General features: G+C 36.1%; 2 protein-coding genes across 15 annotated transcripts in view; one reads left to right on the top strand and one right to left on the bottom strand.

Moving 5' to 3' along the window:
* The window catches only part of LOC127855231 (3-keto-steroid reductase/17-beta-hydroxysteroid dehydrogenase 7-like), a 34,218-nt gene extending 21,227 nt beyond the window's left edge, over positions 1-12,991 (bottom strand). For 6 of the 8 annotated variants that reach the window (XR_008037412.1, XR_008037410.1, XR_008037411.1 and 3 more), the window contains exons 1-4: positions 12,747-12,894; positions 8,633-8,836; positions 7,768-7,857; positions 6,813-6,927 (exon numbers count right to left, since the gene is read on the bottom strand). Coding sequence is in view for 4 of the 8 variants with exons in the window: in XM_052390657.1 (XP_052246617.1) it covers positions 6,813-6,927; positions 7,768-7,857; positions 8,633-8,836; positions 12,747-12,784 (447 nt within the window). In the remaining 4 variants the exon portion in view is untranslated. Of the gene's footprint in view, positions 1-6,812; positions 6,928-7,767; positions 7,858-8,632; positions 8,837-12,746 lie in introns of all 8 variants that reach the window. The other 2 variants (XM_052390658.1, XM_052390659.1) reach the window with 2 other exon arrangements.
* A 3,898-nt stretch (positions 12,992-16,889) lies between these two features.
* LOC127855227 (deleted in lung and esophageal cancer protein 1-like) overlaps positions 16,890-24,281 on the top strand; it is a 58,807-nt gene continuing 51,415 nt past the window's right edge. For 6 of the 7 annotated variants that reach the window (XM_052390644.1, XM_052390647.1, XM_052390649.1 and 3 more), the window contains exons 1-7: positions 16,890-16,970; positions 18,978-19,199; positions 19,554-19,707; positions 20,258-20,272; positions 21,116-21,226; positions 22,070-22,251; positions 23,596-23,679. In XM_052390644.1, the coding sequence (XP_052246604.1) occupies positions 18,987-19,199; positions 19,554-19,707; positions 20,258-20,272; positions 21,116-21,226; positions 22,070-22,251; positions 23,596-23,679 (759 nt within the window). In that variant the 5' untranslated portion in view covers positions 16,890-16,970; positions 18,978-18,986. The remainder of the gene's footprint in view (positions 16,971-18,977; positions 19,200-19,553; positions 19,708-20,257; positions 20,273-21,115; positions 21,227-22,069; positions 22,252-23,595; positions 23,680-24,281) is intronic. The other variant, XM_052390645.1, reaches the window with a different exon arrangement.

Genomic DNA, 24,281 nt, shown 5'->3' on the forward strand with positions numbered 1-24,281 from the left:
AAATAATTAGCAACCTCAGTTTTGACCTCAATTGACCTAGATTTGATGTAGTCCTTGATATATTCAAGATACACATTCTGACTAAGATTCATCAAGATGGAGTCAAAAATATGAGTTCTAGAGTTACATGATGTTTTTTTTAAAGATTTGAACTGGTGATCAATTTTTGTAATCTCAATGAAACCAGATTTAAACTTGGCCTAAAATTTGTTAAGATTAAGTTTCCAACACAGTTTCAGCAAGATTGAATCATAAGTGTGGCTGCTAGATTTGTAACAACTTTTTCTAAGATTTGATCAAGTGACCTAGTTCTTGACCCTACCTGACCCAAATTCAAACTTGGTCTAAATATTGTCAAGACAAACATTCTGACCAAGTTTCATCAAGATCTTCCTCAGACCATTTGTTATCTAGAGCTATGACTGGTAACAAAATAACAATATCAAGATTTTCTTTTGGACCATGTGACCTAGTTGTTGATCCCACTTGACCTAAATTTGAAGTAGGATATGCTTAAAACCAGTACAATGTCTGTGCAAAGTATGGTACAATTGCATTCCAAGCCATTTTGTATAAAAGATCCACACAAGACTGTAATTGCAACACACATATTAATGGTTCAGATATCTGAGAGCTGATTTTGTGCATGCTGGAGTTTTGAATTAAAATTGTTAGTCTAACTAAACACAGATTAAGAACTCACTTGACCTTTTTTTTTTTAATTCTCATCAAATAATGGACAATTAATTTTGCATTGACAATATATATAGTGTTAGTTGCTTTGGGTTTTCTTCTATGAAGTTTATTTTTTACATTTTCTACTGATCAATTAGACAAGTTCTGCAATATATTTGTAAATATCATTAATTTTGCATCATCATATTCATCAGCATTTTATTGCCATCAATTCCACTACTATCATCATTTGCATAACTGTCACAACCATACAGATTGATAATATTTACTACCTTATTATTATATAAAAACATTGTTAAACAAGAGCACCGCCTTGCGGGTGCAGACCGCTCATCTATTTTCTTTTTAAAGGTGAAGGGACTCTCAATTTCAATCACAAAGGAGGGAGGGGTGGAGTGAAGAGGGGTGTATAGTGTGGGGGTGTGGACATTTATTACATTATCTTCCAAAAATGCGAAAAAAAAAATGCAAAAAAAAAAAATCGGGGGTGGGGGGAGGGGATTCTCGGGTGCGATGGTTGGACGGTATTTCAAAAATAAAATAATAAAAATAAATATTTGTGTTTTTTAACCGTTTCAAAAAAAGAAAATTTGGGGGGGGGGGGGTATAGTGTGAGGGTGTGGTGTTCATTTGTGAGATGATCTTAAAAAAAAATAAAAAAAAATAGGGGGGGGGGGATTCGGGGTGGGGGTGGGGTGGGGGGGTGGGGGAGGGGGTGGAGGGCACGGGGGATGGTTTGGGTGGAGTCTATTGTGGTATGTCAGGTAAGAGTAGTTTTGTCAAAGTATCAATCAAATCTAATCATAAATAAAGAAGTTATGGCAATTTAAGCAAAATTTAATAATTTGACCTTCAGAGTCAAGGTCATTCAAAGGTCAAGGTAAAATTCAACTTGCCAGGTACAGTAACCTCATGATAGCATGAAAGTATTTGAAGTTTGAAAGCAATTGCCTTGATACTTTAGAAGTAAAGTGGATCGAAACACAAAATTTAACCATATATTCAAAGTTACTAAGTCAAAAAAGGGCCATAATTCCGTAAAAATGACAACCAGAGTTATGCAACTTGTCCTTTTACTGTACCCTTATGATAGTTTGCGAGTGTTCCAAGTATGAAAGCGATATATCTATGATACTTTAGGGGTAAAGTGGACCAAAACACAAAACTTAACCAAATTTTCAATTTTCTAAGTATAAAGGGCCCATAATTCCGTCCAAATGCCAGTCAGAGTTACACAACTTTGCCTGCACAGTCACCTTATGATAGTTAATAAGTGTTGCAAGTATGAAAGCAATAGCTTTGATACTGTAGGAATAAAGTGGACCTAAACACAAAACTTAACCAAATTTTCAATTTTCTAAGTATAAAAAGGGCACATAATTCTGTCAAAATGCCAGTCAGAGTTACATAACTTTGCCTGCACAGTCCCCATATGATAGTTAGTAAGTGTTGCAAGTATGAAAGCAATAACTTTGATACTTAAGGAATAAAATGGACCTAAACACAAAACTTAACCAAAATTTTCAATTTTCTAAGTATAAAAAGGGCACATAATTCTGTCAAAATGCATGCCAGAGTTATCTAACTTTGCCTGCCTAGTCCCCTAATGATAGTAAGTAAGTGTACCAAGTTTGAATGCAATAGCATTGATACTATCTGAGAATAGTGGACCTAAACGCAAAACTTAACCGGACGCCGATGCCAACGCCGACGCCAGCGCCAAGGTGATGACAATAGCTCATTTTTTTTTTCAAAAAATAGATGAGCTAAAAAGGTAAACATCTTCATTTATATCACAAACAGCATCTGCATCTTTATTTTCATCAACAAAATTACCAATTGTAATATATGTATAATTTATTTTTGTATCATATTTATCATCATTTAAATGTATTTATTATCGTTGTGTGAATGAATAAACTGGTTATACAGGTTTTTGAAGTGATATATGTCCAATGGTGCGGAAATCAAGATTTCCTCGTGCACAGATTTGTAGGTTTAGTCATTCGACAGGCAAGCAGGGTAGAGCGAAGACTTGATTTAAATCGTTTTATTTATTTTCTCAACCACATTTAATTGTGAAATTTGATTTATTTTTGTGTCGTATTGGAGTTGGCAATTTATTAATATGGACAGTCAGGATGAGAGGAGAGATCGCTTCGCCGGCGGGGACAGGGCTGGCACACAGTAAATGGACACACATTGCGACCACGTGGTAGCGGTAAAGAAGGTAGGCCCTCGGGGATAGAGGAGAATTGATTGACGTGTTTGGTTTACATATAATAATACGCACATTGTGAAGAAAAGTATCATTTCTCACTTTTTTCTCTTGTAAAATGTACTTTAAAGAGAGGCATGTCTTTTTTTTTCGGAAAATCATTGGTGCCAATCCTGATATAATTGACTGTATTGTCTGCGCTTAAACATTACCATTCTTACAATTACCTGAAAAATGTGTATCTGGAAATAACCAATCAGCTTTAAAGCAGATAGATTAGCAGATGTTAACGAGTCGGTGCAGGATATTTAAAATAATGGCTGTATTGAAGAATTTAAAGACATCCCTCATGTTGTTAGTCAATCAAGTGTAGCCGTGAATGAAGCCGGAAGCTGGATTTGTGATCCATGAGGACAAGTCAATATAAGTACCAGTTCAGAGGCTAGAATGGGTAGGATTAATCTGGGATAGCCAAATGTTTTCTTTTGAAATTCCCGATAGAAGAATAACTGATTTTAAAAATACTCTTTTAAAGGTATTTTCTTCCATGCCAATGGTTTTGGCAAGGGATTAAGCTAGATGTACGGGGAAAATTGTTTCAATGATGCCTGATATAGGTAGTCTGGCAAGGTAAATGACTAGATATCTTTTTTCTGAAATCGTTTCTAGACCGTCATTGCATAGAGTTATAGCCCTTGAACCAGATAGGCTTATTTATTTCCGAATTTATATTTTGGTTAGGTCGCATAGATGGCATACAATCAAGACATTTTAGTAAAACTACATGTGTCGAAGTTTTAAAAGTTTACAATGATGCAAGTGGGTTTGCTGGTGGGCCTTATATTGTTGATATGTCAGGTTTCATTTTTCACGATATATGGTCAAATGAAGATTGCAATACAAGTTCTACTTATAGAATAATTAATGGAGTAGTTCTAGTTTTACGTCCATATGGGAATTTTTTAAGGGGGGGGGGGGGCTGTTAAGAGGTTCTCTGACTCTGAATCACGTGTAGAGTTGGTAAAGGTAGGAAGTTTTAAACTTGAGTAACATGATCTAGCACTAAGCATTTTTAGTATGTATTTGAAGATGAATATAGGACTAGAAATACAATGGGTTCCAAGAGAATTAAACTCCATTGCCGACAGTATAAGTAAAATGAGCAATACAGATGAATGGTAAATCTCACGAGATTTCTTTGAGTATTTAAATGGTAGCTCGGGTCCGATTTTGATTGATCGCTTGGCTACTTTTAAAAATATAAATACTTAAAGATATAATTCAAAATTCTTTGATTTTGAAACGGAAGCAGATTGCTTTACACAGTTTTGGGGTGCCGATTTGAATTGGTTGATGCCCCTATTTATCGCGCAGGAAAAACAATTTTGCACTTTATAGAATGCAACGCATATGGCGTATTGGTGGTACACAGATGGCTTACTGCAGCATTTTGGCAATTCTTATTTGAGGCTGGTAATGTACAAATGCACTTTGAGAAGGATATTATTGTGTTTGACAAAGGGCAAACTATTTGTATGAGTGATAACCACTCTGTTTCAGTTCAAGACCTTTTTCAAGAAATTTTCTTGCTATTCGAATTTAACTATACTATATGTCGTTTATATGTGAATCGGTGATATGAATGGTTTGACTGTTTTGCTATACTTATGGTATAGTTTGGATTTTTCACGTGTTTATATGTGTAGAAATGATTCAATGGATGTTGTTTTTGTATAGCCATTAAGTATGTATAGAAACCATGTTGGTGTATGTCCATTTGCACCTGGTGCTTACGAAGTCGTGTACAGTACACGAGGAATGGAATATTTGCAAAAAAGAAAGCAAAAACAGTACTTGCAAAAAAGAAAGCAAGGGTTAAAAATAATAGTTTTAAAAGTATAATACTTGCAAAAAAGATAGCAAGGGTAATATTTATTTCAAATTGGAAAATACTTGCAAAAAAGAAAGCAAGGGAAACGGTTTTGTTACAGAAAGTCAATTTAAAATGTTGGTGTGTGTGTTTCGTGTCTGTCTGCCTCTGGGGTAGACACGATTGTGTGTGGCATTTCGTGGGCTCATGGGGTTGTGGGATCGTGTGGTCGTTGTAATTCTGGTCTGGTTGTGTTTTCTGATGATGGATTGAAAAGGGCCAATTCTGGGCCGCTGGTTCGGAGGTGCTTAGTGACTAAAGCGGATGTGTAGAGGCTTTGATTCTTTGATTTGAGATTTGTAACGGTGTGTTTGGTGCGTTTTTTGGGGGGTTTGGCGGTTTGGGGACTTTGAATTGAAAGGATGCGATACAAGATTTTTTGAGGATTGTGCTATAATTATTATTTTCAATAGTAAAATGGTTCAATTGTGCAAGGGCGAACAGGTTTTGACATTTTGTAAAACAAATGCAGTTTTATGCCCTGTCTTCTACTTGAAAAAATGTATCTTGGTAGAAAACTATTCTAGATATTGCAATATATGTTTTGTTTAGAAACATAACAAATTGTAAGAAAATGAATAAATACATTTTAGTTGGCTCAAAGCAGATGAGTTACAGTAGACAACTAGAAATGGCGCGGCAGAGGCCGACGCGTATCCCCACGCGACATGTTTGACACAGGGGCGCCCCAGGGTTGGTAATGGGGCCATGCATAGTTGAGGTTGACCATATTGTCAAAAGATAAGTTCAGTATCAATTAGAAGTGAATTGGTGTAGAAATGAAGAAGTTATAGTAAAAGGCAATTTTGGGTGGGTGTGGCCTATGTGGGCGGGGCGCCCCAGGGTTGGTAATTGGGCCATGCATAGTTGAGATTGACCGTATTGTCATAAGAGAAGTTCAGTATCAATTAGAAGAAAATCGGTGTAGAAATGAAGAAATTATAGTAAAAGGCAATTTTGGGTGGGTGTGGCCTATGTGGGCGGGGCGCCCCAGGGTTGGTAATGGGGCCATGCATAGTTGAGATTGACCGTATTGTCATAAGAGAAGTTCAGTATCAATTAGAAGTGAATTGGTGTAGAAATGAAGAAGTTATAGTGAAAGGCAATTTTGGGTGGGTGTGGCCTATGTGGGCGGGGCACCCCAGGGTTGGTAATGGGGCCATGCATAGTTGAGATTGACCCTATTGTCATAAGAGAGGTTCAGTATCAATTTTAAGTGAATCGGTGTAGAAATAAAGAAGTAAATGTAAAATAACCTAAAAAAATGAGTGATAATTTCTGACGCGGCCCCACCCCAACCGCTATAACTTTTGACCCAGGGGTCAGATCAAAATTCCAAATAGTGCAGGGTCGCACATATGCTCATAGCTACCATGTGTGTAAGTTTCAAGGTTCTAGTGCTTTTAGTGTAGGAGGAGATAGTGGCCAGGACGGACAGAAAAGACAGACGGACGGACGGACGGACGGACGGCGGAGATAACCACAATATCCCCACCTTTTTTTCAATAAGCGTGGGGATAATTAGATATTTTGCACCACATCTTTCGTGAAATTTGACTTAAACCTAATGTTCACGGGTTGCATTCATTTCGGTCAGGGGAAGCAACTGCTGTTGCAAATAGCGGTGTATCTGATAGTGTTAAAAAAGCATGGGCAGTGGAAGACTGTTGGCGCTTAGGATCGCTGCGTGAGAGATTCGGATGAAACACAAACAAATGTTTCTTCTCGTTTGGATTTGTAAATATATATGGTACTTGGTGTTGTATGTTGTTAGTTGTGCGTTGTTTTTTGCCCCGTTCTTTTTCTGTCGATAAAATACCCTGCTTGTCATGACACCTAAACAAATGTGTTTAATTTTATTCTAAATGGTTAGATGATAAATAATTTATGTTTGTCATAAAATGTAATGGAATATAAAACATAAACAAAATCATTGAAACAAAATGATATACTCCTTGATATTCCTACCAGAACAAAATGCCCGAAGAGGTTTGTAGCAAAAACCTCCTGAAGTCCCTCGTCTGTCACACCATCAATGTGGTTAAGAACTCCCCACCCAGTACTGAGGATCTTAGCACCATCCCTGACAACAATCACCATAGAAACATAAAGCCTTAACAACATCAATGCAAACAGTCACCATAGAAACATAAAGCCTAAACAACATCAATGCAAACAATTACCATAGAAACATAAAGCCTTTACAACATCATAAAAACAGTCAATATAAAATGACTGAGGATTTAAGAACAATCCTAAAAACACATTGTCTATAGAAATAGAATATCAAGTATTCACCACCCCTAAAAACAGTCACCATAGAAAACAGGCCAAGTCCAAGTCCAACATTTTATTGCATAAACATTATACAATGTTAAAGCCTAATAAATAATAGTGACATGGAAAAGTACAAAGTCAAGAACATACAACAAAGTATTTAGCATCACATTGCACAGTCACCATAGAATAATTCAAGATGTTAGCTCCATCCTTAAAAACTGGTATATCAATCTCTTCCATACCGAATTTGTGTTCAAAGTTAATGAGATTCTTCTGTGTCTGAGGAAGCATTATGTGACACCGGAGTGTGACTCAGCACTTCTACCTCATTTACATATCAGATTCACAAAAATGGGTTGAATTCAGGTTATAGCTGAAATGTCTAGCTTTTTAGTTTTAACAACAAGATATTCAATTTGGTTTGGAATTGTGCAGCAGCTGTGGGAGTAAATAAGAGTATCCAGAGGAACCCCACCTATTAATTATGGTAACCACCAACAAAACTTGCATGTGACACAAGAGGAAATTGACCCGGCACTAACCAGACAATTACTGTCTAAGAATTGCTAGTACAAAGTTAAATAAACATTAAGGGCTAAATCTGTGAGCAAACACATACTTTGAAAATATTTTCAGAACTTACTTTGAAAATATCTGCAGAACTTTGCTCCAGTTGATGCTGGAAACCTTCATAATCCCTGCATTCAGGTACAGAAAGTCAATCTTCTGGAACCTGTAACACATTAGACACCTTCATGATCCCTGCATTCAGGTACAGAAAGTCAATCGTCTAGAACCTGTAACACATTATGCAGCTTTATAATAATTAATTTATTTATCACAAGGACAAACAAATACAATTAAGAGAAAAATTACATTTAAAAAACACCTTAAAACCCAATACATGTAATGATCTCTTGAAAGCTCAAAAATCCAATCAGCCAAATTTGCTGAGGACTCATTTTGTTTCATGGTCAAATTTAATCTTTGACCATTAAATGTGACCTTTGAGGTAGGGAGACTAACCATTTGCATGCTGGGAAATTTGTCGTCTGCTAAAATGTCATCTGCTGAATTTCTAATATTAGATTTTTTTCAAAGAATACTTTCAGAATATCAAACAGTTTGGATCCTGATGAGACGCTCATCTGGATCCAAACAGTTTGCAAAGGCTTTCAAAATTCGGTTCCAGCACTGAAAGAGTTAATGTAACGTGTCACACATTGTCTTCTCATGATGAACATTTGAGTTAAGTTTTTGTAGAATGGTTTCCCTCTGGACAAGCTGCTTTATGGCCGAATTTGATCTTTGACCTCTGTATGTGTTATCTCAACTTTTTAGGTAGGGAGAAGGGTGTTACATGTGACATGCCCTTTACTCAAGGTTGTCTTTTGTGGCAAGTTTATCTAAAATTGCATGATTAATGACAAATTTAAAGTCCAGACAATCTGGCAATTTAAATGAGTGTAATGAATTTATTATCTAACTTCTCAGATCTATGTGCATACTTTTCTTTAATCCTTTCTGCTGCTTCCAGAACTGACTTGACACTACTGACATCTACAATGATGACAGACACGGATGCCCCTGGATGACGACGCAGTAGTTTGTGTTGTGCATTCTCGGCACGACCTTCGTTCCGACACGCCAGGCAAATATGCAGGTTGCGATACTCTGTCAGCAGCCTGTCTGCTAGAGACAGCCCTACACCCCTAAAATATGGCCCTGGGGTGCATCAGTCCATTTTTTCAAACTTCCATAGTACATGTACTTAAGCTTGTGCTTTTGACTGAGGGATGCTACTTATTAGGTGTGCCAATATAGACCTATAGTATAGACCTATAGTATAGACCTATAGTCTGAATACTTTTATTCATAATTGCATATATTATTCATAACAATTCTTTTCACATAACACAATATTATATTGGGATAAATTTATGAAAATTAAATCAACATTGAATATTTAACTTTTCATATGTAATATTAATTTGCTTATATAGATCTGTTTTCCCTTCAATTTTTCTTGATGGTTCATAAGTTAAATGAATAATTGACACATCTGTAAGCTGTAAGTTCTCACATTGACTTCCTAAACAAAAGTCTATACAACTGTAAACCAGTTAAAAGAATTCCTCTTATGAGAAAATAAAGCTGCATGACATTTTTGCACACTTATCAAGTGAGTCAAAGTTCCATATTTGGCATACCTTAAAGGTATATTATGAGGTCAAACTCAAAAGCTTATGCCTGATTTTCAAAGTAAATACGTTACTACAATATAGCAATACATTCATACAAGACTGATGGACAAACTTGGGATCTTGGATCATAGCACATTAAAGAAAGTTTATATAAATATATTTTTGAACAGATAAAACATTGATAAAAACTAGAAGATAGGATAAGAAGAGGTACTACAAGAACATCAAAGAAATTAAGGTGTTACACAAGTGCACAATATTTTTCTTTTGTACAGACAAAAACTTATTCATCTGCAATAGACATAAAACCACACCTTTTGTGCAGATTTGTTTGCATGACACGAAGACTTGAAGTTTGTTTCTAAAACAAATTATCAGCTTAAAATGTGGGTATAAGCGTAACTTGATTGCTATGAATTTCAATGAAGTAAAAAACATATGATTATGATACAATTAAAAGATAATTTATAAATTTAAATAACATACCTGGTTCAAATCCATGCGTTGGCTTAAGATTGTAAAAATAAATGTTGTCATTAAAGTCGTGTTAACTTGCTATTGGACATTTAAGACAAGTAAATGTTTGACTTATAATATAGTAAATATTTAATTTTAATAAATCATCACTAGATATGAAAACCATCATATAATTATGAAGGCTGAGTATATTTAACTGTTGTATTTGTTATGTACTGCAATCAGAACAGCATAACAGTTTTGACAGATACTAAACATTATTTTTTAGAATTACAATTTTAGAGAAAAAAAAGAGCCCTAATCTTGGTAAACGTCCCTTTTAAAGTGTTTAAACTTGTTTAACCCTTTCCCACTCAGAGCCAAAGTGGAAATGGCTATGTGCAAACAGCATAAAACCAGAACAGCCTGCGAGTAACGCAGTCTGTTCAAGTTTTATGCTGTTTGCTGCTCATAAGTATCTAAGGTTTGAAGATGAAGCCTTAAAAACTCGAATCTAGTGAAAAAAAGGTCTTATATTAAATTTAACTTTCTAAGGCACTACAAATGCCTGAAAATACATCTCTAAGTGATTAAATGTTAAGTTGATACATTTCCAAGAAACATTGAAGTATTCCCTTTGTAGAAGAAACAATGATTATTAACGTTTCCATAAGAAATCTTAAAAGAAGGTAAAATAAAATATGTTAAAGGTCTCCCACTTAATGTAAGAAGTTGTTTCTTTATTACTTGCATGGTACAAAGACATAATTTATATTGCATGTATGTCTGTGGTTTTTGACCAAAATTTTTGAAGAGCCTAAAGCCAGGTCATTTTGAGAAAATGAGTACATGTTCTTTTAAAACTTGTATCATAGGAGTGATCATTAAATTGCATTACATGCTAATGTAATTGTTCCAAATGTGATTGTTTATCTCAGAATTGTGAAAAAGGCTACTTGTTGGTAAAATCAGCCTCCGTCATAGAATATTAAAAAATAACACTGTTTATAGTATAAATAATCAAAGGTGTGAAATTATACTGATTTAGAACAAATAAATGTACACCTACTTTATCTACAAACTCAACAGTTTATCGTTATTCATTATCTGACAATGGCACAGTGCAATAGTGGTACGAGATGTAAAGTTTATCCAACCGCATGAGACCATATTTGCTAACCAATCAATGCAGTGGTAATGAAATAGTGGGAGATTTGAGCATGGTATGTTTACTCCAAGTGCAATACATGTAGATTGGTAAAAAGGTAATAAACTGGCATGCAGTTTGGCAATAAACTGCTAGGGTTCAAACTCTGCTTTAGTTTTGTAATAAATAGCTATACTGGTCATGTACGTAATTCCGGCCTGTACGTAAAAAATCGGCCACCTGTGTAAAATCATTTTCATGATCTTTACGCACATATTTTGTTTTTATTTAGAAAAATCAACATGAAAACCATCCCCACTCGCAATATTTTGCAAATGTAAGAACCATATCACCGTAAACTTTTGTGTTAAAATGTCACAAATATAGCAGGAAATATTTGGCTCATGGGGAAAGTGCTGACATCATATGTTGCAACAATTATACTCATATAAGAAACAAATATATTTGATAAAATTATTTTTATTTTATCTAATAAACTTTAATCCAAGTTTTACCAATTTATTGTACAAAAACTTATATTCAAAACATACAAATTAGAAGCTAAATATAAATTTTTAATATATGAATTACCTCCCTTTATAAGAATATTGCTAGATTACATGTTGAAATATTATATATAAGCGTTTACTAATAATCAACACTGAAGTCAACTTTTCAAACAAAATGTGTTTACTTTTTTAGCTATGTTTGAAAAAATTTATTAACCACATCAAAAACAAATATTTTTAAATGAAATAGCAGTTTCCCCATTGTTTATATTTATTAAAATAGGTAGGGGGAGTAAATGGTATAATAATTTCGCATTTATTTTAAATTTCAAGTCAAAAATATTAATAGTATAAACATTGATTAATACTCTGAAATTGAGGACATTTGTCAAAAGATATTGCTTTGTAATTTTATCTGCAGATCAAACTGAAAAGTGGCCGATTTTTTAGGTACATTTAACCTACGAAAATGGATAGTTTACATGTCATCATTTTCTGTTCATTAAGTAACATTCACTGATCTAATTCTATTTAAATTTTCATGCTAGGTTAGTTTTGAACCCAGGATTATATATGTGAAGTTTAGTTTCAACCAGTTGCCTAACACTAAAGATTTTTCTTAAATAGTCCCAAAAGTGGCCGGAATTACGTACATGACCAGTAGTTTAACTCTGACTATTTAGATCAATTGTTTAAAACGAAGTTTTCCATGGAGATATAGATCTATGTAATTCAAGCTCAAAGAAAATGAGAATGACCCTTAAATACCTTTAAAATTATATTTTTTTGCATTAAAAGATCATAATGTTGCCAATAATAATAATAATAATAATTGTCTTTTTCAAACCTGAAATCAATTGCCCAAGTTCACTGCCAAACATTAAACTTGAAATCTGCAAGTTAATACAAAATGATAATTCCATTTTTATATTGAAAATTGCAATTAAAATTTTAATTTAAACAACTTTTATTGAATTGCCAATTATTGTACAAATAAGTTCAGTTGAGAGCTTAGTATAATAGACAAGTCATCAACTGTGTCGACTTCAGTGCTTCAACTGTAGATTAACTGTTGACTCAATTGCCCATTTTCACTGTTTATGGATGAAAATACCTAGCAAGTAAAAGATCTTAAATCACTGAAATACCTACTTGCCATAAAATAAACATGCCATCATGCCACAGACTAAGGCACAGTGTCTACATCAAACAATAAAATAAAAGTGTATCGATATGCAGGTTTCCAGTTAAATTTAATAGGTCCCTGGATCATTTAAAATTCAAAAAGAAAGAAACACAATCTTACGCATTTGCTCCGGTTATCACAGCAACTTGAGGTTCCATTGTACAACGAATGTCACATAAATATAAAACAGAGAAAACTTGGCAAGTGGACTGGTCGACAAAACGTTGATACTTACTCTTTAAGCTTTGACAGATGATCGGTGTGCATGTAAACAGTTACCCGAATAAATAGTACGGTTTTAGCTTAGTACGGTGCTCCGTTATTACACTCGTTGTTTCGCGTCGGAAGTCTCTGGATTAAAAGGTTGCGAATGCGATAACACACTGCGAAGGAGCGATATCACAACGTACCGCAAAGGAGTGATATCACGATACGATAACAAGAGATCGCGATGTGAGAACGCGAGATTACGATGCGATATCGCGATCATTCTGTTGAGACATGGGTACTTAAGCACTGTGCATGATGGGTTGGTACTATATTCAAGATGGAGGGAATCACACCTGGGATGTTGTTTCGTAATTATTGGTTTGTAATGATATTTTTATCAGATTTTTGGCCTTTTATTCATTTGAGAAAGGAGTCCGACCTTCCAGTTTGGGGGAAGTGTATCGACAAAACTGCGACAATCATTATCGTTTTATTCCGCAGACTACATCGTAATGTATGCTAATTTGATTGGCGCGGGTATGCACCTGTATCAATAAAATGTAGCGAAATATTGGGATGTCTTGGCCGGTATGTATACAATGCGGTCAGGTAAGTTATATCGAAACCTCGCATCTTCATCTCGTCTCTTCGCATCGTGTATTCTCTCGCCTTTTTTGCCAAGATCGCAAATACGGTGAACACTATATAAATATCGCGATCTTGCATTATATTCGCACAACCTAGAATCATGATCTCGCAATGTCACATCGTAATATCACAACTTTGAATCGTTATTTTGCACTATCTATCTTTGTTCTACAAAGGATGGAACACAAAAACACGATGCGATGGCAATTACGGCCCGACATCGGAAAATCACAATGTGAAATTGCGAAACAGCGATGCGATATCAAGATACACATGTATTACTTTTGCTATCTAGTATAGCGTCTTCGTGATTTCGACTGAGCATAGGTCGAAATCTCGTCTTCCGGTATCATAAATATGTGCCGTCATTGCATATTATCGCTGTATTGCTTTTTTTACATAAAATAAAATAAATTTTATTTTGAGTCGGCAAGACAATAACAAATAACATAAGCTGTGAAGCTTTTGAACCGAAAAATAAAATAAAATATATTTGTTTTTAAAATTGTAATTAAACAAGGGTCTGATGTAGAAATAGCATGACCTTAACGTAACTTTAATATCTTTTCTATAAACCCAGTTTACCGAACTGACTTTTCTGCGCATATGCAATCGGAAGGCGAGAACGCAAACAAATATCGCTATTTTTGGTATCGATCTATGCTCACTCGCGATCACTTAGACACAATTAATGCAACATCGCTATAGAAGTATCGTGATTGCGCATCGTTGTTTCGCTATCTCACGCTGTATTATCGCAATCTCGAAGCGTGATACCGAGACAATACACCGTAATCACGTGCCTTAGCATCATGCTTTTTCGTTCTTGTAATTGAAAAGTCGATAGTATGAAATCACGATGCGAACGTGCGAGAATACGATGCGGCATCGAAATATCATGATTCGAAGTTCGAGCATACGATGCGAGATTGCGATATTAGTATCATGATCGCGCATCGTGTTCTCGTATTTTCTTTTTTTGAAAAAGTAACGACGAAAAAGCAAAAACATGATGCGAAGGAACGAGATTACGATGCGAGATCGAGGTATTACTACCGCGATCTCGCATCTGATCTTGTGTTCCCGCATCATAATTTCGCAAAGAGTTATTATAACGGAATACCGTTACGAAGACACTAGATGTCGATTTAAAGGCCCAGTCTTACTATGATGCCGGCGGAGCCCCGGTGCGTGATCAAGCATCTACCGGGACGAACCGGTGCTCTACCGAGATGAACCGGGGCTCCACCGGGATGAACCGGGGACAACCGATGCTCCACCGGGAAAGTATTACAATGTTTAATACCTCCGGGAGTCACCGGGAAGGACCGGCAATGATCGGCGTGGCACCGCGAGCAACCGGGACGGCACCGTAGCTCAACCGGGGCCCATACGGACCCCGGCAGAGCTACGACAACGCCCCGGTGGAGCCCCGGTGAATGCTGGCAGAGTCCCGGTATAGCTACAGTACATAAGTAAACCAGCGCTCTGCCGGGACGCCAACGGTATTAACCGGGCTCCGCCGGGGAATTACCGGCGACGACCGGGGTTAAACCGGGGCGTTGCCGTAGCTCTGCCGAGGGTCTGATGCCGGTATAACCCCGGTGAGTGCCGGCGGAGTTATGGTATACCGGGGCTCTGCCGGGACGCTGCAAGGACGCTACCGGGACGCTGCCGGCTTTCATCGGATCTCAAACGGAGCATTACCGGCGACAACCGGGGCTCTGCCGGGGCTTCACCGAGATAAACCGTAGCCAGTCCGGGGTTGACACTGCCGGGCTGTTGACCGGCATCAGCCGGGGCGGCACCGGGAAATAGTGTGACCGCGTTAAAAAAATTATACCAATCATCCCGGTTCTCGCCGGTCGACCAGCGTAAGCAAACCGGGATGGACCTGAGCTCTACCGGCAATAGTGAGACTTTGGCTTAAAAGACCGCAATATTACCGTCGTGATCTCGCATCGTAAATCTCGCGTTTTAGCATAGTGATCTCTTAATCTCGCACGATGATTTTTCTTTTTCTTACCGTTTTCTCACCACTGTAATCCAGTCAATACTACCAAGCAATGCCCGGCCCTAGCCTAATCTCGCACAATGATTTTGCTTTTTCTTACCGTTTTCTCACCATTGTAATCCAGTATACCAAACAATGACCGGCCCTTACAAAATCCCGTAATTATAATAGTTCTATAAACATGTTGCGAAGGTTTGGTGATCTGATTTACTTTACAAATACACTATTTTTGCATCTGCTAAGTAAACGATAAGGAAATGTTAATTTCAATTCACAGTGTTGACTTGCTGTAATATGTGCCAGCAGCAGTAAAAAATATGTCTAGATCATAAGTTGTTCAATGCATTCGCGCTTTCTGCGTCGGTTGTTTTATGTTGGAAAGTAATAAGGTATGTTGGGAAGGTGTAATTAGGTATAAATGAAAGCTTAAAACATGAACATTATGCAACTTTTTACATGTAGATACAACCATAATGAAATGCCAAAAATGAGATAACACTTTTTATACATATATACATGTACCTGTTATGCGTTCACAATATTGCCGCCTGTCACATGGATCACAAGAGACAGGCTGCTATTTCCTCCACATCATTCGCATCGCAAGTGCAATCTATACAATCGTATGGCATGTTAAAACTTATGCACCGACACACAGTCACGCTAAAAAAATGAAAATAATTATAATTGTCAACACTTTATAAAACGGATACCATCTATTTCACAAAAATGATTGACTATGAAATCGGTGTTATGAAATCGATTTATTTACTTTTTACGATTTATTCATGATTTAGAAACCCCATATTCTTAACCATTCTTTCGCAACATCCACAACTAAGTTGTTTACTTATGCTATAAACAACGTTTTCAGTGTTTATTATACAATAGTTTAAGTCATTCATGATGTTATATTGTTATATTTATTCCTAAAGGGTTAATGTTAAATATTATATTACTCGTTATCCAATAAAAAAGAAATGAGCACATCTTAAGGAATCGACATTTCTTTGAAAGTATAGCTATTTTATGTCATACGAATAAACATTTTAACGATCTTTCTTACACCTCGTTTGTTTGAAATTTTCAGTAGACACTTTACACACTTTATTGTTCATATTCTGTTATAAAAGTATGGGATACAAGAAGTCTTTTCTCCTGAGTTTCATTGCTTGCTTATTGACTAGCTCCATTTAACCTGTGGTCATTTTAATTGTAAACCGTAACGGTTAATTGTCTTGTAGATACAATAAATAATTATTACCCTTTGATTTGCATAACAATTATGTTTCAAAATTGGAAGCAAATATTGATGTAATTTTTACTTACAAATTGAATTTTTGTCCAATTCGTTGGTGACCGTTCTCTAAGTGACCGTTTTGACCGCTCTTCAAAAAGAAGAATCGAAGCGCACCTGACGACGAATGTAAACAAAACGGATTTTCATCTAGATAACGCTTAATTAAAGATCTGTAAGTCGACAATATTGCTAGTTACCTTTATAGACACTACTGAAATTCATTTTCTCCCACTAATTCTATTAACTTCAGGTTTGCTATAAAGCTATAAAGTGAATTTGCAATGTCTATTGTCACAGACATAATGTGAAAATACTGAGCTCAGGCCGGGGATTGAACTTACCACCTCCAGAGTGGTAGTCAGACACTTTTAACCACGTCGTTAAAGAGATAGCCCAACAGCAAGGCTGTTGGAAGTGACCTTACTTTTAATACACTCCTCCCCCTTGTAATGTTTCAAGGGCCAGACACGCCCGCTACAGCATGTCTTGCTACCGCATGGCCCTACCAGAAACCATTAAACAGCTCAGACCCATTCCCGCATTCACAGTTCTTAGTTTGCCTCGTCGCCATTAATGTGAAAATACTGAGCTCAGGCCGGGGATTGAACTTACCACCTCCAGAGTGGTAGTCAGACACTTTTAACCACGTCGCTAAAGAGCTAGCCCAACAGCAAGGCTGTTGGAAGTGACCTTACTTTTACTACAGACAGGACCCCTGGCATGCCTGGCCCTGGGGATGTGTTACAGTATACATATAGTTGCAATAATTCAGCTCTCAGCTTTATAACCCAAAGGGTTGCTGAGAGTTGCAATGCACCGTTTATTGCCAAAAGGTGCAAAATTTTACCACCACTGCAAAGGCTAAGGAACATTGATACTGCAAAAACTTATCAACGTTTACCTGTCTTAAGCACAAACTCATGCAAATGGTACCATTAAAGCAAGAAATGATTGCTGTTCATGTACTTTGTTATGCTTTCGTACACTCTATCCACCATGTAAGGAACTGTTGTAATGAAGCCTACAAAAAGTGTCACAATCAGTTATAGGTTGTTGTACACCAGTGTTTTGCACATCATCATATTTGATGTAAACTAAGTCTGTAACGATGTCGAACAGTCGTTGAATATTTACATTGTTCCCAATTTCAAAATGAAAATTTAAGCAAGAATAGTGTGTTAAATATCGTCGTGTATTTAAGGTTGCATGCAAAAGATAACGTCCATAGGCTTCCATTCAGGTAAATTTAATGTGTCTTTGAAGTTAATTTATCGCTTTCTCTAATTGGTAACCAACAACGTCTGTTTAGTGATGGACACAAAATCTGTGCTCAAAACTGCCATTGTGTTTATGAGGGGGGTGCATATGTACTCCCAGAGCCACAAAAGCAAGAATTATCAAAGGCTCTGGGAGTATGTTTATATGGACTAGGTCAAAGTAATTCAGATGCGTCTAGGCTAGGTTGAAGAAGCAAGAGCTAAGAGTCTTTCATTTGCCAAATTGGCAAATAGCTACAAATTGACCAATGTGGCTACAGAAAATTCTGTTTTCCTACAAGTTTTCCTTCATAAATACCCATAAAATAACCAAAAATAAGTAGAATTTTGCCAAAAAGAGTAGAATTCGGCACACACAAACTATAAGGAAGGGAAAGCCCTGGAAGCAGTAAATAAACAAAGTAGTTGAACAGGTAAAATCAAACAAATGATGCAATCATAACCGCTTATTATTCATCAGAAGGCCTTCAAGGGCTTATTTAAGCCACTTACCTCAAGAGACAGCCAATATCATGTTTTAAGACATCTAGATTTTGGGTTGTCTAATTTCTAACTTAATGAAAATATTTTCGATTAACTCAAGTTGAGTAAGTTACAAATACCATCCAATAAATTTTCTTATTTCACTTTATTCTGTGAAGAAACACGGCAGAGTCAGGCACACCATATACAGAATTTGAGTCTTTGCAAAATCTGTTCAAACTTAATGGGATCTGCCATGCTGGCACTAAGCAGTCATGTAATTGCCTGAATATGAACAAACTGTATTTGAACTTGCAATTGTAGTACATCATTTCTTTTGTTCCAAGAATGACAAATGCACATTTTTACAATGAATGTCTTGTTTGTTTGTACATTATTGTTTGAAATGTTGCGTGCCTAATTGTCATGTTTCATATTAGTGCCTCAAGATGCCAGGACAAAAATCAAGAGGAGATGAGCCCTCTATGTACCTGCAAAGGCCATCAACGGGTAAATCCCAAGATGTGAGGCATATATTAGTGAAGAGTTTCAGAGAGCTCTTCACTAGGGATGCCATTGGCCCAGACACTGTGAGAAATCTGAAGGTCTCCAAAGGGGGCGATGACCCATACCATGAAAGATATGTGGATGCATTGCAAAAGGTAATTAGAATGAGCCTTGCTGTGTGAAAACGGGGTTTTATGCATGTGAGTACAGTGTCCTCCCAGAATAGCCTGTGCAGTTTGCACAGGCTAATCAGGGACAACACGTTCTGCTTTTATGTATGTTTTGTTTCAAGAAAGTCTCTTATTAGCAAAAATCAAGTGTAGGCGGAAAGTGTCATCCCTGATTTGGACAACACTTTGGGCACATGAATTAAACCCCCTTTTCACAGGGCTAGGCACAAATATAATTTGTTTATAAATGTCATGCATTAAAAAGAACTAACTGTGTAGTATAATTAACCTTTCTATGGGAATTATTCCAGCAAAAACTGTTTGTTCTGTGAATGCTAGGTTTTTGACGAGCGTCAGAGAAGGATGGAGGAAGCAGCCATGCTAGAGCGGCATATTATGCAGGCCCAGGCCAGAGCTATGTCAGCTGATGAGAGGGAACTCAACAGGGTTGCAGAGACCTGTGACTCCTACCCAGAACTGGGATTGCCACCAGGTACAGGGCTTACTCTGCCATTCGCCAAATTACCCAATGGCTACAAATTGATCTATTTGGCTAAAGAAACTTTTGATCCAGGGGAAGCCCTGAGGTACATGTAGCAGGGTTTTAAACTGTCCTTTTGACCAAGAATGGCCTGCTTTTGTTGTTTAATACTTCTTGTATGGAGGGCATTTACTACTAAAAACTATGGACCACGATAAATTTAAGGGGGCAATTGGCGTTTTTGCTTCTGCTAATTTGTATCCATGGGTAGCGTGGGGTGGATATTGAATATTTAGCTAGCTAGTAGTTTGGATCAAGTTAATTTTCTTAAATGAAAAATCCAATTGCTGTAAAGATACATTACATGTAATGTGTTAGATACATGAGTTGTTGTCATAACAAACACAATATCTTACAAATCTTTTAATTGACCTATTAAACATAAACTATTTTCAACAAAAATCTAGGATTACTTTAGTGCTCATCAAGTAGTTCAGTTTTCTTCAGCAATATTACATATGATGTATTCTGGAAATTATTATCACAATAATTAATTTAATAGGCCCAATAAAGGGAGGTAAGTTGTGCACAGTTTGAATTAATATTGGTACATTGGTTGATGTTACATGTGTTGTGTTATGTAAATGTTTATACAGACAAAAATGTGAACTTCAAAATAATAAATGCATACTTGTATAAATATTTTTTTTAAATATGGATCACTTTGTTCACCAGTTTAGAATACGCATAAATTGTCACTGTGTAATTGTTTTGAGCATATGAAAGTGTGCCCAACATGCATAGTTTTACCTCATATGACACCATTAACTTGCTGTAAAAGTGGTCTTTGATAGGATAATTATTTACTTTATTACTTACACAGAAACATTGCAATGATGGGGTATAGGTGTACTTACTGAAATGTTTCAAGAGCGACAAAGTGATTCAAAATTCACATTGATACTGAACTATGCAACTAAGAAACCTAGTCACTGTTTTCATGTAAGGTTTGTTAAAAATTCTAAAATTTATGTATACACTCTTATAGTCCACCTTTTTAAAAATCGAAAGTAAAGACAAACTGCTTAAAATGTTTGTCATGGTTGTCAAAATCATAATAGTATGAATGCATCCAGATTTGCCACTTCTCAGTCCAAGGTTCATATTGTCATCACTTTAGTCATACTTGAAAAGAGAACAATTGCAATGATTATATTGATTATTTACAAATAAAAATATTTTGTGCATAAATGTTTAATGTTTTTCGTTTGTTTAAGTTTTAAATATTTTAAAATAACTTTATTTTTAATAAGAAAAAAAGCCAGCTTCAAGATTAAGTAATTACTTTAATGTTACTAAGAAAAGCTTATATGTGACTAGGACTGCTGCATACTCATTACATGCAACCTGATAATTCCAGTTCGATCCCACTTTCGTAGCTGTCTGGACACAAACCTGCTACAGCGTCACCACCTGCTGACCCCTTCTGACTATGCCACTGAGGAGCCTCCACCCGTACCACCACCTGCAGGTACGTTAATTGGAAAACAAATTGCGCCTCGCTCTGGGAAAATTGTGTTTATTGCATGTGCGTAAAGTGTCCTCTCAGATTATCCTGTGCAGTCCGCAGTATGGAAATTTTTGTGTATAGGAAAGTCTCTACTTAACAAAAATCCAGTCTCATCGGAAAGTGTTGTACCTGATAAGCCGAATCTTGGATGCATTTTGGCATAGCATTAAGTCCCCTTTACTCAGTGCAAGACTCAAATGTTTAAGGTTTCATATTCTAAACATCCACTTAAGAAAACGTTTAGGGGCTGTATGAGGTACTACAGTTTCACACTCGACACTCCATTTTAACGAGTTCGTTTTACTTACATTATTTAATTGCGAAGAAAATATCAACCATCCTATTTTGTAATTATGCTGAAATTACAATAAAATTACTGGTTCTTCAATATCATTAACACACTGACTTTCTGCCAGCTCATAAACGCTTTGATAAAAAATCCTTTATCTTAAAAAAGTATTGAATTACTTAATAATCAACAATAAGATAATGATAAATTAAAAAATTCTCTATTCCAAGCTGAGAAGGTCCATTGCTATGCTCTTACCTGACTGACCTTATGCTAGCATTGAAAACTAAATTGCCATTCTCTTAATGATTCTAATTAAACACTTATTATCAATTACATAATATTTGCCTAATTTCTGACATAATTTAAGTATTTGTTATTGAAATCAAGCTTATGAAGTCAAAAACACACAATCAAAGGTATTTCCTTGTTTTAGTTGTGTAAACCTAAATTGCAATACCCTTGATGATTTTATTAGTAAATTACCATACCAAACATGATTCCTATATTCTCAGCTGAGAAGATTCCCAGCTATGCGCGTGACACTCTGACGTCACGTCAGCACACGCGCGATGACCTCTTCCTGCCACCTGGGTCACCGCCTCCCTCGCCAGCAGGAAGTCACTCCGACATCTGCAGTATCATCTCAGAGGAGCCCTTGATGACTGAGGGACAGAGGGAACTCATGCAACAGCAGGTGTGTAAAATGAAATCTAAAATACTGCAAAATTGTTCATATTCGCTGGCATGAAATTTGGTGATTTAAAAAATATAACGATTTTGTGGACACGATTTCTGATTTTGTAAAAAAAAGAAGTTATTTTTATGGGTAATTTTCTATGAAATCTCAAGTTGTTGTTTTTTGTTGGGTGTTTTGTGTGAAGAGTAATTGAATGCCTCAAAACACCTCAACCAGGCTGGCTAGAACAGTAAGTAAAGCGCTGGACTGCAGAGGAGAGCATTACAGCAAAAATTTCTGGCTCTGCAACGTCATTTTTGTGTTGATTGGTTGTGAAAATTTTCTACAGCCAGTTTTCCCCTACCTCTGAGTAACCCTTTACCACTTAGATTTGTATTTTCACGCATTTGTAGTCCCTTACAAAGTTATATTTACTTTAGGACCATTCTTACTACTGGTACATTCAAGTTTTTAAGGCTTAATCTCCAAACCTTAGATACTGATGAGCAGCAAACAGCATAAAACCTGAACAGACTACGAGTAACTCGCAGGCTGTTCTGGTTTTATGCTGTTTACACATAGCCATTTTTACTTTTGCTTTGAAGTTAGAAGGATTTAAAATCTGGCATTTGTCAGTTACTGTAAGAAGTATGTACACTTTGTAATGGCAAACCTGCTACTCCAGGAAAGTGTTCGTAGGTTAACTGACCACCATTATATAACTGAAATACTGTTGCAAAAGAAGAAAATCTAAATAAACAAACAAACAAACCTTAATGTGTCTTGAATTTCCAATCAATCCTTAAGTCTTCTTCTGAGAAAATGGATGCTTTTGTAATAAAAATACATGTATAAGGTTTTTTTTGTTTTGTTTTATTAAAATGCATAACAAATATTACTTTTATGTCCAATTTTTTGTTTTAATTTAATTCTGTGCATAGTCTTCAGGTCTATCTGTATTCACACAACTGGTACAGAAAATATGATGTAAATTAAATCATATTTAAGGTAAATATCACATTTTACTTTTCCTCATAAAAAGTGTAATGAGAATATGGTACAATAATGAACACAGTTTATTCTTTAAAAAAACAAACTCTTAACCCTTTTAGCGCTGAAACCGAATGTTAAAGGCCTTTGCAAACAGTTTGGATCCAGATGAGACGCCACAAAACATGGCGTCTCATCAGAATCCAAACTATTTGCTATTTTTATAGTATTCTTTGAAAAAATGGAAGAAAATGCTAATTTTAGAAATTCAGCAGACAATATTTTAGCAGACGACAAATTTCCCAGCATGCAAAGGGTTAAAGACCAAATTAACTTCCATAGAGTTGGACAGAGTTTTGCTGTCAATTGCAGGGCAAATTCCCAAAGAACGATGCCTGGAAGCAACAGCTGAATGAAGACCAGAGGGAGAGAGAAAGAATAAGTCTGAAAAATCTGGTAACCATCATGTGCCTCATCATTTGTGACCATTATTTTTAATCTTTTTAATGAATTTTACTTGTTATAAAATAACGATGCTGTTTTCGTCTAAACGATTTGTTTGTGGGGAAATTTGCCATAAAACCGATTTACAGTCAAACCTGAATTCAGCGGTCAGTCAAGGGAAATGATTAAAGTGACCGTTGTCCACAGGTGACCGTTGAATTCGGATCACAATTTTCAGAAGGTTGGTCAGTTGGTAGTATTACTACGTCGTTACCCCACCCAGTCGTTTGCATACAGTGTAAAACAAATGCTCATTGCATAAACAAAGCATAATAACAGCATTAACTTACGCGTGTACATTGAAAAATAGACAATACTATCTTTTAGATTGATTTAATTTCATATTGTTAAATTAAAGCAATGACTTTATCAACGCTGGTATAATTGTTTATTCATGCATCTCATTCATTCAGTAAATAAAGCTTGTCACGTTCCGTTGACGTCACGTCCGTAAAAGTCTAAAAAGCGGATTCGGTGTCAAAAACCGATAGTACGGTGTAATTGTACCGTTCTAATTCAAAGGAATAGTGGTCATTTAATTAAGAGATAATTAC

The sequence above is a fragment of the Dreissena polymorpha genome, chromosome 13, assembly GCF_020536995.1.
Source record: "Dreissena polymorpha isolate Duluth1 chromosome 13, UMN_Dpol_1.0, whole genome shotgun sequence".
Taxonomy (NCBI): Eukaryota; Metazoa; Mollusca; class Bivalvia; order Myida; family Dreissenidae; genus Dreissena; species Dreissena polymorpha.